The sequence below is a fragment of the Nipponia nippon genome, unplaced genomic scaffold (genome assembly GCF_047370975.1).
Source record: "Nipponia nippon isolate SJK-2023a ecotype South Korea unplaced genomic scaffold, ASM4737097v1 scaffold_2, whole genome shotgun sequence".
NCBI lineage: Eukaryota > Metazoa > Chordata > Aves > Pelecaniformes > Threskiornithidae > Nipponia > Nipponia nippon.
Window position 1 is genome coordinate 4,413,935 of NW_028262336.1, and position 12,839 is coordinate 4,426,773.

Here is a 12,839-nt window from a genome sequence, read left to right on the forward strand (position 1 = left end):
TTTGGTGAAAAGCTGCATTTTCCTGTTTTTCATTTTTTTGTTTATTTTTCACCCGGTCCCATACAGTTACATTTGGCGCAGAGCAAGAGGGGGCGGTGAAGCCTTAGCAGACTTAAGTTTGCCTCCCTAGGTGAAGCGTGCGGCCCACCAGCATACCCAGTCGTGTAAAGAGGTTGGCTTTCTGGGATAAAAAATGTGGAGAAAGTGCAAGTGTCTGCTCTTAGGAGCAGGGATATGCATGTACTGAAGGTTAGACTAGAAAGGTGTTGGTGGGGGTGGCAAGACTCAGGACCCGAGGGCAGACCCATCCCATTTCTTTTCTTGCCGCTACTGGGTGATTTCTGTTCCTTGTCTTTAAACCCCTTCGTTGGTCAAAAGGAGCCTTTTTGGGGAGCTGACTTGAAAGTACGTGAACTTAGATGCCCAGGTGGCATCTGTTTCTGCTTGCCAGGGAGCTGGGGAAGAGGGAGCTGAAGGTTTCCCTCCTCCCCACCCTCTTTAATTTCCCAACTTTCTGTCCCCTTCTTGCACTTTGGTAGCTCCAGCCTGCGCCTCTGTAGGGGAAGGCAAATCCTGAAGCAACAGAGTCACGTTCGAGGGCAGGAAGGCGCCTTGCGATGAAGGACTCGACAATCAGAGGCAGAGATTTACTGGAGTGGCTCCTGCTCTCTCTCTCCTCCTTGCCGGCCCCTCCTCGGGCCTTTTCGGAGCGGAGCGTTGGTAGCGCAGGAAGCGCCTGACTGCACCGCGGGCTGCGGCTCGCCTCGCCTCGCCTCGCAGTGATTTCCTCCCAGGCAGTCCGTTATCTGTCGACTGTCAGGACAGGCTTTCCCTCTTCCTCTCCGCCGTCCTCATCCCCGTCCCCCAACTCCCCTCCCTGCCTTCCCTCAGCCTCTTGCGCGCACACACACACACACACACACACATGCACTTTACTGCCAAAAACCGTCCTCCTCCCCCCCTCCTCAGCTAACTTCCTTTCAGCATTTTTCTGAGCTGGATAATCCTAGGATTTGTAAAACGGGGTAAAGGAGAGAGCGAGTGAGCAGGAGTCAGGACAGGAAGCTGGTTTCTCATTCCTCTAACTGTCCGAAGGCAGGAGGAGGGGAAGGGGGGGAGCCAAAGACGAGCCTTGTGCAGACTCTTCCCCGGTCCCTTTTCATTAGTCCGTTTGAACTTCCAGTCTCCTCCGAAAGCCAAGAGAAGGAAGACCAGACTGGGACGCTTTCTGCTGGAAGTGGCGACAGCGTGGCTGACGAAACCCAGAAGGTGGCCGTGGAGGGTCCCAGGACCGCGCTGAGGGAAAGACACCCCCCCCTACCATCGCCTGCCCCCAACTTGCCAGCTCCGATGTGGGCACCCGTCCACCACCCACTTCCCTCCGATGAGAACCCTTCCGGGCTCGGGCTATGATCGCTGCTGCTGCCGGCTGGGGAGCCTCCTCTCGCTCTGACCTTCCTCTGCCACAGGAGCAGCCCAACATCTGGTGGGGATTAATGTTTACTTCTCCAGCTGGACGCTGTACGGGACCCCCGATGTTACTCCCTGGGAGCGGGACACGGGCGGTGGTCTGAGAAGAGCAAGATTTTTGTCACCCAGCGTGAGGCCGGGGGGAGGGGGGCAAGGCAGGAGGGGGGTGAACCTCTTTTGGGACTAACCTCATGAAGAACAAGGGAGCCAAGCAGAAACTCAAGAGGAAGGGAGCCGCAAGCGCGTTCGGCTGCGACCTGACGGAGTATCTGGAGAGCTCTGGGCAGGATGGTAAATGCCTCTTTATTCTCACTCTGGTAGCGGAGGAGCAGAGCGCGCGTCCCCCCTCTTTTACCGGTAGGACTGCAAACCGGATCTTTCCCAAGGCTGAGGGCTAGACAACCTGGAGCTGGTTTATCCCCGGGAAGTGGAGTCACTGCCCAGTTACTCACAATGAATGAACAATTGGAAGATTGCTTTGGTGACGCGTCTGCATGACCCTTGCATGAGTAGCGCTGCGTGTGGGGAAAGGACTGGGCTAGGGCTCTCGGGCTGCCTCAGTGTGGACAGAGGCGGCCAGCTGTACGTTGTGATGCCCTCTCCCATCCGCCTGGCCATGGAAGGGGGTAGCAGGCTCTCATCAAGCTAGGTTCGGAAATCAGAACTGCACTTAGCGTTGCCTCCTCCTGGACTTGGAAATCCTCCTGAAGTCCATGAGACTAGAGTGTTGCAGGGCTGTAGGAAGGAACTGGGAACATCCCATCTGCCCTCCTGGACTCCACTACAGTTCCCATATTGTCCTTTCACTGCTGGATGGAGACAGGATAGAGACTGGGGGTTGGGGTGGAGCAGGGATGGATGTGAGGTGCAGGGGGCAGCTGAGCTAATATTTTCACTACCCTGCCTGTTATCTTTCTCTCCTCTCCTCCTCCCCCTGACCTCCATGCCCTCAGATATCGGATGAGAATATGGTAGCTTAGACAAAAGGTAACTGCAATAAGGCCAGAGGGTCCTGAGTTTGAAATGATCAGTCCTGGATGAGGGAAGGAGCAGAACAATTTTTCTTAAAGAGGGTTGGATAACGAGAGAAGCAGCTGAGAGTCTGGCATACGGAAAGACCTGCAGTTTAGCAAGAGGAAAAATAAATACACGCCTGTTACCATTCCTGATGTGAGCCTTATGTTCCAGGTTTAGCATTATGTTCCAGTTTAAATTAACCAACTTTTACCAATGTCAGGCTACTCTGAGCAAAAAAAGCTTCTAGCGGCAATGTCAGCTTTGTACGGGGAGGGCTGTACAATCAGGTCTTTCATTTGCTGATGAGCACGGCTGATGAAGTACAGTGTGGAACTGCACTGGCAGAGGAATGGACTACATAACAGTAGTCCTTTCCATTGCACAGCAAAGAGGGCAGTACATATATCACTAAGCTAAAATGTTATATATGTGCATTTATTTAGGTATGGGGGAAAACCAGTGATTCAATTTCATTGTGAGCCGTCCGTAACAATTACCTTATCTTTTAACTTATATAGCCCTTAACGGCAATTGAATTGAAACAGCAAAAATAACAGACTTAATGAACTGATACCACTTTGCCAGCGCAAGGTACAGATAGATAAATTCCATCCAGTGCTAATGTGAGCTGCCGCGGTGGAGGAACAATTTGCAGCTGTTTACGGGAACACTGAAAAACAACACAGGGAAGGCAGGCACAGGCAGTATATTCAGTTGAGGCAGCAAGGGGGATTTTAAAAGGAGAAACATACTTACTGCAGTTGAAATTAGGCCAGAACAGCAAAATTTATTACCCGAAATCCCATAGTTTTTTAAAATAGTTTTTTGGGCACAAGAAAGAAGGACATTGTCTCAAATCTCATTTGTGGGATGGTTCACAGTTCCAACCTACTTATCTCTCCGTGCTGAGGAGCAGTGGGGGAGAATATGAAGTTCCTTTCCCTTTATGCAGTACTGCTATTTGCTGAATAGCACATCCCGTTGCCCAGTGCCGTGGGATCCAGAAATGAAAGACTCAATTGTTATAGGTTTATTGGGAAGGGTGTAAGTTAGATTGGTACAGTTCAATTTGTGGGGACAGGGAGAGAAGTAAGAGATGCTAATTTTTTTGCTGGTAGGGCTCTCAGGATCAATAGGAAAGTGGCCAAGTATGCCAAAGTGATGTCTTGGGAAGAAATGAAGGTTCGGATGTCACCAGGACATCACAAACTTGCAACCTGTAACTATGAAGCAAAATTAGAAGAGCGTTTAGGGTATGAGAGATGGTTGATTTGGGGATAGTTGAATTGTCCTGCTAAGAATTCTTTCCAGCGACAAGCCAGTGCTCCTGCAAGCAGGGGCTTTGGTAGAGAAGTAAAGCAATAGCTTTCTCTCTGCTTTAGATTGTACTATGTGTTTAACTGGTGGGATGCAGGGTTTGGTTGTTCCCTACTTGGAAGCAATGAAGACGTAAGACTGTTCATGGTATCTGGGAGTGATGAGGAGGGGGAGAGCATTTTGGCTGCTGTCCAGACAACGTTTTGTTGTGGACCTTTGTGAAAGCAGGTTTTAAATGGTACCCAGAAGGGTTAACTGGAAAAGAAGAAGATTGGTTGTGCTTTCACACTCAGGTCTGCTTTAGGCCATCCTGCAGTGCTGCTTTGTGTGGCTGGTCCTGCACACTCACACAGGCGAAGAGAAGTGGAGATCTGCTTTGCTGGTGCTAGGGATGGCAAAGGGAGCACAGGGGATGGCCAAGGCTAGTGTAGACAATTCAGTCTGGCTTTTTTCCCTCTGGATTAGTACATGTCCATTACAGTTAGGGGGTGCTGCACTACTTGTGCGGTGCTTTGTGGAGGAGGTGCACAACTTGAGTCCCTACATACTTGCAGTTGTTGAAGAGCAGCTTGTGCTTTCTGCAAGGACCTTAGTCCCTGTGTCGTTGCCAAATTCCAGTGGAGAGAATGATATTCTGCTTAAGGTATCAGCATTTCCTCTCCTGTCTTTTAACTGTTTAATAACTTGTTATGGTCCGCTTCAGAGATACCTATATTTCAGTGAAGGGTGAAAAGATCCTGCTCTCTCCCTTACCAGACAGATGTACCTAAGGCTTGGTTATAAAGAGATTTATGATAAAACAATAAAAGCTGCAGCAGAACTGCCAAGTATTTAAAAGCAGTGTAGATGGAAAGACTTTAGCAGGTATAGTGGGGTAGCTCAGGAGACTAAAAATGTGATGGAAAGCCGTTAGCCCTAAGTTGATTCTTCAGATCTGACCCAGGACAGTGGTGATGGACAGATGTTTCTGTCTGGTGGCTGGTTCGAAGGTCAGATCTGTTGAATTTACTGTATTTCAAGTCAGTTCCTGTCACTACCACATTTGACCCTACTTGGCCTTTTCCTGCTGGCAGTCTACACAGAGACTGGTCATGTTCCTTGTGGGGGCAGACTGCTATCAGTGCTCCCAAGCATTTAAAATCATGACTCAGGCCACAAAAATCATCAGATAAAATAAAAATCAGTGCTGGGTTCTTTTTCTGCTTTCTGTTTTCTGAAACTTCAGTGTGCATCTGAGTTACGTTTTCAAGTCTTTCTACTGGCAAGAGGGCTAGAAACTTGGGGAAAAATTAGCTTTTATTCCTTCGCACTAGAATTCTCAAACAATGACTTTAATAGCAGTGGATTTGAGGAAAAGCTCTCATAAGACATAAAAGAATGGTGGATGGCAACCACTGAGTAAAAGTCATCTGATTTCACATAGTCCCTTTTCTGTCGCTGCCAGCACTGAATCCACACACGGAGGCAAGGGATCTTTTGGAGTGTCAGAGCTTTGCTAGAAAGCAGTGTCAGGCTTTGGGCATGGATAGGCACCCATGCAGGAGGAAGTTAGCACTAATTTCCTCTATTGAAACATTTTCCTGTGTCAAACTTTACTAAAGTGTTGTATGGGTGCAATGGAGCTAACAGATACTAGCCCTGAAGGATTAACATTAGAGCCATGTTTTGGTCTCTCGATAACCGGCCTGATTTCCAGAGGAGAAAAGCACATAGTGCCACTACTGAAGTCAACGAGACCTGCACGTCAGGTCCCCAGTTCCTGTAATAACAACAGTATAATTTCCTAGTGACGGATGAGCCAGCAGAGAAGACAAGACTCAGGGTTGGGGCAGGACAGTCTGGGGCAGGACAGTCTGAACTACCTAAGAAAACAGTCGCAAAGATTAGTCTTGCTTCTAGTTATATCACAGACATGTTGTGAGAGGGGGCTGAAACATTCAAAGCTGTTAAAGTCAGAGGGACTAAGTCAAAATGGATTTTAATTTTCTCAGTACTTCTAACTGTGGGAGACTCAGACTGGGATTTCATGTCCACAACCAGGTACAACTTCCATTTTTTTTAATGGAAATAGACACAACATCTATAAAAATTGGATTGTGCTAGTAAAAGAATCCAGCTTTTTGCATAGGAAGCGCTACTGATTCAGACCTACCTTTGCTTTATTTGCTTAGAGTGAGGTAAGACTTGGAGAAAGGCTGAATCATTTCCTTCATTTTTAGTATGATGGTGTCTAGATGTTGGGATAGGAGGTGCTACCAGGACTGCAAAAAGCCACATCTCAGATTAGACACCTTGTTCTCAGGGTGCTGATCAGCTCTGTGTGTCCTAGCTTCCCCTATTTGCTGGAGAGTTAATTCTGCTGTTGCTGTACCCCTCTGTGGTTTCTTGCACATCTGTTTCCTGCCTGATGTTGTCTGGTTGGGATGCAATGAGATCAGCTTTTCCCCTTAACCCCCTCCCACACTCCCCACAGCTCCCTCAATGCTTCTCATCCTGAGCCTGTAGCACCCCAAGCACTTTCTGTCTCTTTGTCTAATGCTGCTTATTGGCTTTGTTTGTTATTTGCTGTAGAAATACAGCTGCCTCATTTGAGGAGCTTTGGAGCCACCAAACCCCTTGTGCTCTCCACCTGAGGCTCCTTCTTGCCGTGGCAGAGAGCAGGGCTGCCCGGCAGCACTCCCTGAGGCCGGGGCGGGAAAGGGAGCTGTTGTCTGCAAGTGCAGAACAGCGAGATGGGTGAGGAAACCCTTACAAGCCCCTGGATTGTAATACGGGGAAGGAGACAACAGTATGGATAGCCCACAATATGATATTCTTCTACGCTGCATGACTGTGCAATGACTGCTTCTGCCTTGTCACAACTGCATTTGAGTAAGGAAAGTTTTCATTTAGTGTTAGCGGTCTCATAAAAACATGGTCGTTCTGGCTTGCACTGGCTCCCCAAGCAGGATCTTAAGCACTTTTGAGAGCTGCAGTAGGTCAAGACTTTACTGTAGGACAGGCAAGTATTTCTGAGGGAAAACAGTAACAATAATTCAGCTGTAATATGCTTTGTACAAAGGAAAGGTGGCCTTGAATACTCTTTGGCTGTTCTGGTACAGTCCCTTAGCAAGTTATCATCTGCCCCAGTTTGATGCTATGGGTTTAATTGTGAAGCTGCCTCGTCCGTGCTCAGATGGATGACGAGACCTGCCACTGAGGAAGAAAGTAGTTTGCTTCGAGAACAGGCTGCCTTCGGAGCCAATCGTTAAACCTGCTACCCAGATGTGAAGCAGCTTTTCTGGGTCGCGTGGCTTTCCTTCCTCACATTTGCATGTGCAGCTGCATGTGTTTGTGGGACGAGAACATGCAGGGATGTGCGTGAGGGTGCATGCCAGTCTGTAGCACATGTAAGTGTGCACCATACAAAGATGCGTTTGTGTCCACTTTTAGTATATTTTTTTTAAGCTGCTTTTCCTGTGTTGATGTTTCAAAGCGAATGCATGCCCATGCTTTTGGGTAGGCGCTTTTGGTGAGCGATGCATGCAGGAAGTCCTGGGAAAACTGCTGAAAGATCATTAATGGCAATATGAGGAGGAAAAAGATGAGGCCTTTTTTTTTTTTTAAATCCCCTTGGAAAAATGAAAATGCCACACGCTTACTAAAGCTGCTGGAGAAGAATGAAGAGCTGCGTTCATCCTGCTCTCAAAATTAGAAACTGTGGCTCTGGGGATTTCTGTCTTAAGAACTGATCAAGCTGCAAAGAAACCTTTTTCTCTTTTTGTGCCCAGATTGCTTTCAATCCAGGTCTCTTCCCTGACCTACCTCACTCTGAGCCTATGCAAACACTTCTCTTCCTGCAAGGAAGGAAGCAGCAGGGGCTTGGAGGAGAAGGGGACAAGAACAGCCTCTCGGGCTGGCTTGAAAAGCATTAGACCTCTTTTTTTATCCGACGTGCTGCTGCAATCTGCTCTACATTTTCACACTACTGGTATACTAAGCAGCCCCGTGACCCGCGCCCTGTGAGGTCTATCCCTGGCTGTAGTCGTGAAGCCTGTGTGGATACTTAAGGCTGCGTCCCCTCATCTTTGTGATGGGAGCAAAAGGGACAGTCGGGTTCTGAAGTCTGGGGGCAAAAGAAGGGAGACAGTAGTATTGTACAGTGGAGGAGAGCTGTGGCGGAGGGGCCCTGAGGGGCTGAGTACATGAATTGACAGGTGGAGGGGCTGGGCCTGGGGGGCTAAACAGCTCCTTGGCCTTTCAGAATCTGCCAAGGCATGTCCAGCGGACAGGGGAGTGAGAAACTCTGCTGCCAAAATGGATAGCGAGGGGGAAATTATTAATAATGTAAAGGTTGCTTTTTCACCACCCGCTCTCACAAGCGGAGCATCATGTTATGAGTCCCAGATATCAGGCTCTATGGCAACAAAGTGAGAGCAACAAGACACTGGGAACAACGGGAGCAGAAGCCATCTGTCTGCTTCTGTTCCTCCTTGTTTTGGATGATGTTTGTGTTACTTCCTCAATCTGTTTCTGGTTCCTGGGAGCTGGATTTTTGTGTCTCTGTGGCACAGTGTTACTGCAGTTAAACATTCACGTTGCGAGCTCAGCTCCTCGTTCCGTATGGACTTTCCATTGCTAGCGCTGTGTGATTAGCAGAGAGCTCTTCCATGCTGCCTCCTGCTTTACATTTCCCTTACCAAACACTGCAGGAGGCACACGTGTCGTTTGCATGCACTAAGCCCCACTTTGATCCTGCCTTCTCCCCACACCCTGTGAACAGCATGAATTGCATGTCTTGCCTGCAGATCCTAGATTAGAAAATGTATTTTGATTTAGCAAATGTTTTCTCTTTGTTGGCAACAGCTGATTTCATCTGAACTTGGGAAACCAAGGACTAGGGACTTCACTGCTTGTGGTATCGCAGCTCTGAAAGGCTCAAGGAAAAAACCACTGCGGATGAAATGCTGGCACTGCACAGGGTGGATGTACAACATAGGCTGATGCAGACATGGTGAACAAGTAGTCTGGGAGATCCTCAATTGTCTGCGGTGTTTGGATCCAAAGTTTTGGTGTAGGCCTGGCTCTAGTTTGGAGAGCTCGTGACACAAACAAAATACTAGAAAGCTTGCATCTGTAACTCAGGCTTTGCGTATATGATGCAGTTCTACAGCAGCAACATTTGCTGGCAGTCAGGGTTGTGCCAAAGATTTATGTTCCAGTGTTTCTCCTTTAACGGCAATAGGGGAAATGAAAACAGCCTGCCAGTAACGGTATACCCAGTCCCGCTCGGAAGGGCCTGGGGTGAAGTGGCTGTCAGACTGACTGCCCACATCACGGCTCGGACTGGATCTCTGATCTGCACTGGGTGCAGTTTTCCTAAGTGTGAAATACAAATGGAGGGTGATTACAGAATGGAGAGCTACCAGCGTCTGCCTCCAGTCCCGAACCACCACAGGGTGCCAGATGCACTCAGAGCTTTGACATGGAAACCTACAGACACCTTATTACAATACAAAGGCTGCTAATTGGCTCCACTGACTTTTTTTTAAGGGCAACTACTGTTGCTAGTTGCTTACTAGTGTCTACTTTCCATACGTTCCCAGAGCCTCAAGCCCCAGCTGTCTTTTGTTCGTATGCCAGAGCCTTCAGCTTCTCTGCTGATAACTTCAGCGAATGTGTTTTGCATTGTCAACAAAAAAAAAAATCTGCAGCATGTTTACAATGGACACAGACAGAGAACAGTGTAACATAAATTGAATTTAGTGTTAAATTAAATAACGTGGGGCAACTGTGCTGACTGTATTACTAACTTTTCTACTTAATTCACTAATGTAACCCTCTGTTTTCTATATTTACCTGAAACCACAAGCAGACTTTCTGGTCTTCTGCACCACTGTGATAACAGATATAAGAGTACTTAATATGGGCTTGAGACCTAGCTTGTTGTCAGATGTCTAGGCTCTTGCATATAATGAAGTTATAGACACCAATACTAAACTTCACCCTCACTCAAGTGCCAGATCAATGCTATCATAGTGCTTAAGAGCGAGGAGCTCAGTTCCTAATGCTAGAAGTCTTTTGGCACACACCACTTAAGCGGACAGGGAAGTCTCAATCCTGGCTCACCCTCCTGCCTTGAACACGACCCTGCAGCTGGATTAGATTCCCCATTTTCAGCCCAGTGGAGGCACTTCTGATCTTAACAGTGCACCAAAAAGGGATAGAGCAAACCCCACGATTTTTGCACTTGCCTTCAGTTCCTCTGCCCCAGTTTGCTGTACTCCCATTTGGGAGCAGCAACCTGGCCTAGGCTCAAACCAGCCTGCCTCCATCCTGGTGCCAGCAGCTGATGCTATGTGTGATGGTGCCAGTTCCAAGCAGTGCTGGGTTGACTGGAGAGCCGCTTGGACTTAGGTAATTTAATGTGCATATGGGAAGGGTTACCTTAACAGCAGCAGAAAATGTTACAGAGTCACAGAATTATTGATAGGAGAAGGGACTTGAGATTATCTAAACCAACTCCCTGCTCAAGCAAGGTCAGTTAGAGCCGGTTGCCCAGGACTGTGTCCAGCTGAGTTTTGAATATATCCATAGATGGAGACTCCACAACCTCTCTGGGCAACCTGCTTCAGCCTTTGACTACTGTCACAGTGAAAAAATGTTGTGTTCAGATGGAATCTCACGTTTTTTAATTTGTGCCTCTTGTCCTCTCAATGGGCACCACTGAGAAGATCCTGGCTCCCTTTTCTTCATTCCTTCCCATCAGGTATTTGTACACATTGATAAGATCCTTTCTGATCCTTCCCTTCTCCAGGCTGAACAGTCTCAGCTCTCTCAGCCTCTCCTCATATGAGAGATGCTCCAGTCCCTTCATCATTGTGGCCTTGAGCTGGGCTTGCTCCAGTAAGTCTGTGTCGTTCTTGTACTGGGGAGCCTGGAGCTGGACACAGGACTCCAGGTGTGGGCTCACCAGTGTTGAGCAGAGGGGGAGGATCACATCACTCGACCTGCTGGCAACACTCTTCCTAATTCTTCTGATGTTCCTAGTAATTTATACAGTTTCTATCCGAAGTTGGCCTTGGTCTCCCAGCCTAGGCTGGCAATTTCAGTCAATATGCAATTGGGACAGCGTTAAGCATCCTTTCTGCCCTGCTTAATGCTGAAAACCAATTGTCTCTTTATAAAGAGCTGCTGTTCTTTAATGGTTTCTGCAGTCTTGCTGCTGGCCAGCTCAAACAAATTAATGTATGCTTTATATAATACGCTGATATGCTGCATCTGACGAAAGCTTTGCAGGGCCTTGGATTAATAAAGCCTACAAATAATGCTGTGAAGCAGCACACCTTTCTCAGGTGGGGGTTGTACAGCCCACCCCAAAGGCACTGTGCACCGAACCGGGGGCTCGTGGCCGGAATTCTTCTTTTCGGGATGCCTGCGTTACATGCCCTTCTCCAGCACAGGGACCGGGAAGCATGCATCCCCGTGCAGGATTCTCAGCTGTGGCTGCTGCTCCCAGAAATATGCCCTGAGCAGCTGAGCTGGGTTCATAGCCATTTATCTCCAGCTCCTCTCTCTGCCCTCTTCTCCACTCAAGGCTCAGCTAACTAAATGCCTTTGGAAATGCTATTATCTCCTGTGCTCTCTGGGGCCAGGAGCAGCTTGAAGATTTATCATCTGGAACAGGAGGCTTTGTTTAGCTCTGTAAAGCACCGTACAGTCAAAGAAAGAACAAAAACTAAACCCCAAACCAAATGCAAAGCTCTCTTCACATCTCGTGTCCTTTCTTTGCTTTCTCCCATCTGGGAACGTGTGTGCATTTGGTTTTGTAATGCGATTAAATACTGTCACATGGTGAAATGGTTAGAGGAGATATACCTGCATCTCTAAAATAGGGATTGCACATCCAAAGGGCCAGGAGGCATTCCTGCTGTAACTAAGTTGCGTAGCTTGTTTCCTACAGAGTATTAGAGAGGAGAACAGGTCAGATTCTCCAGTACAAACTTCATTTAAAGGATACCACCGTGGTTTTCACCAAACACAGCAGCACTGGTACTGCCTTTTTTCCTGAAAGGTGCTGATGTGCTCGCAAACTTTCTCTACATGTGGGATGCAGGGATGAGAATCCCGGCTAGATCTGTGCCTGATCTCACTGCCTATATTCACTGCCTCATCAAAAAATGCTGATTTAGCAAACCCAGAACAGTGGGAGAAAAGGGAGGGGTTTGTTTATTTGGATCTGAATATTTCAGCTGGGATATTTTTTATACTGTTAGTATTCTGTATTTGCCATCTCAGCAGTGAATGCAACTGTCAGTCCTGTTGCAGACAGGCAGCTTGGCAGCACAACAGGGCCAACCAGCATGCGGAAAACCCTTTGCTCGATGTGCAACTAGTGCTTGTTTTTCTATTCATCTCTCATTATGGTGCTGTGGGTAGTGATGGCAGTCACACCCCAGGAGGTTCAGAGGTGTGATCAGGCAGGGTAAGCCTCCTTCTGGATCCCTTGCATCTGCGCTGCAATTTGTGTGAAATAAATAAGCTGTCAGCGGGACTGAATTGCTTTCTTTCCTTATGCAAAATCAGAGAGGGGAAGAGCTTCACTGTTTTGCTCTTTCTCTTTTTATCTTCCTAGTGTGCTCCGCTTGGTATTGCATTTTCCTTACCCTTGCTCTGGTCAGGTAGTTTCAGGTACATGAGAGGCTAAATGAGAACAAACTCTCTTGTGAGATTTATTGCATCTTCTGCTTCTAATCAAGCCAGAAAAATAGAGCAACAGACTTCCTTCTATAATCCTGTTCTCTCCCTTCCAGTCCTGGCTGGAAAACAGAAGTACGACAAGGTAGAGGAATGCAGCAAAAAAAGTTAAAACAAATGTCCTGGAACCTCTAAAAGGAGTGTGGGGGTTTGGCCTGAGGCGACGGCTCAAGGATTACAAAGGGGGCGATTCTGCCTTTTCTTAAGTATTTTCAGTTCCCCTTACTTAGATTTTTTGGAGGGGTTTCTTCCCCCCCCCCCCCCCCCCCATTGCAATAACTTTATTGCCAGGATGGCAG

The 12,839-nt window shown here is 47.8% G+C and overlaps 1 protein-coding gene across 1 annotated transcript in view; it reads left to right on the top strand.

The window, feature by feature from the left end:
- The first annotated feature begins 1,568 nt into the window (after positions 1-1,568).
- ARHGAP31 (Rho GTPase activating protein 31) overlaps positions 1,569-12,839 on the top strand; it is a 61,266-nt gene continuing 49,995 nt past the window's right edge. The window contains exon 1 of the mRNA XM_087757614.1: positions 1,569-1,761. Within this exon, the coding sequence (XP_087613740.1) occupies positions 1,662-1,761 (100 nt within the window). The 5' untranslated portion in view covers positions 1,569-1,661. The remainder of the gene's footprint in view (positions 1,762-12,839) is intronic.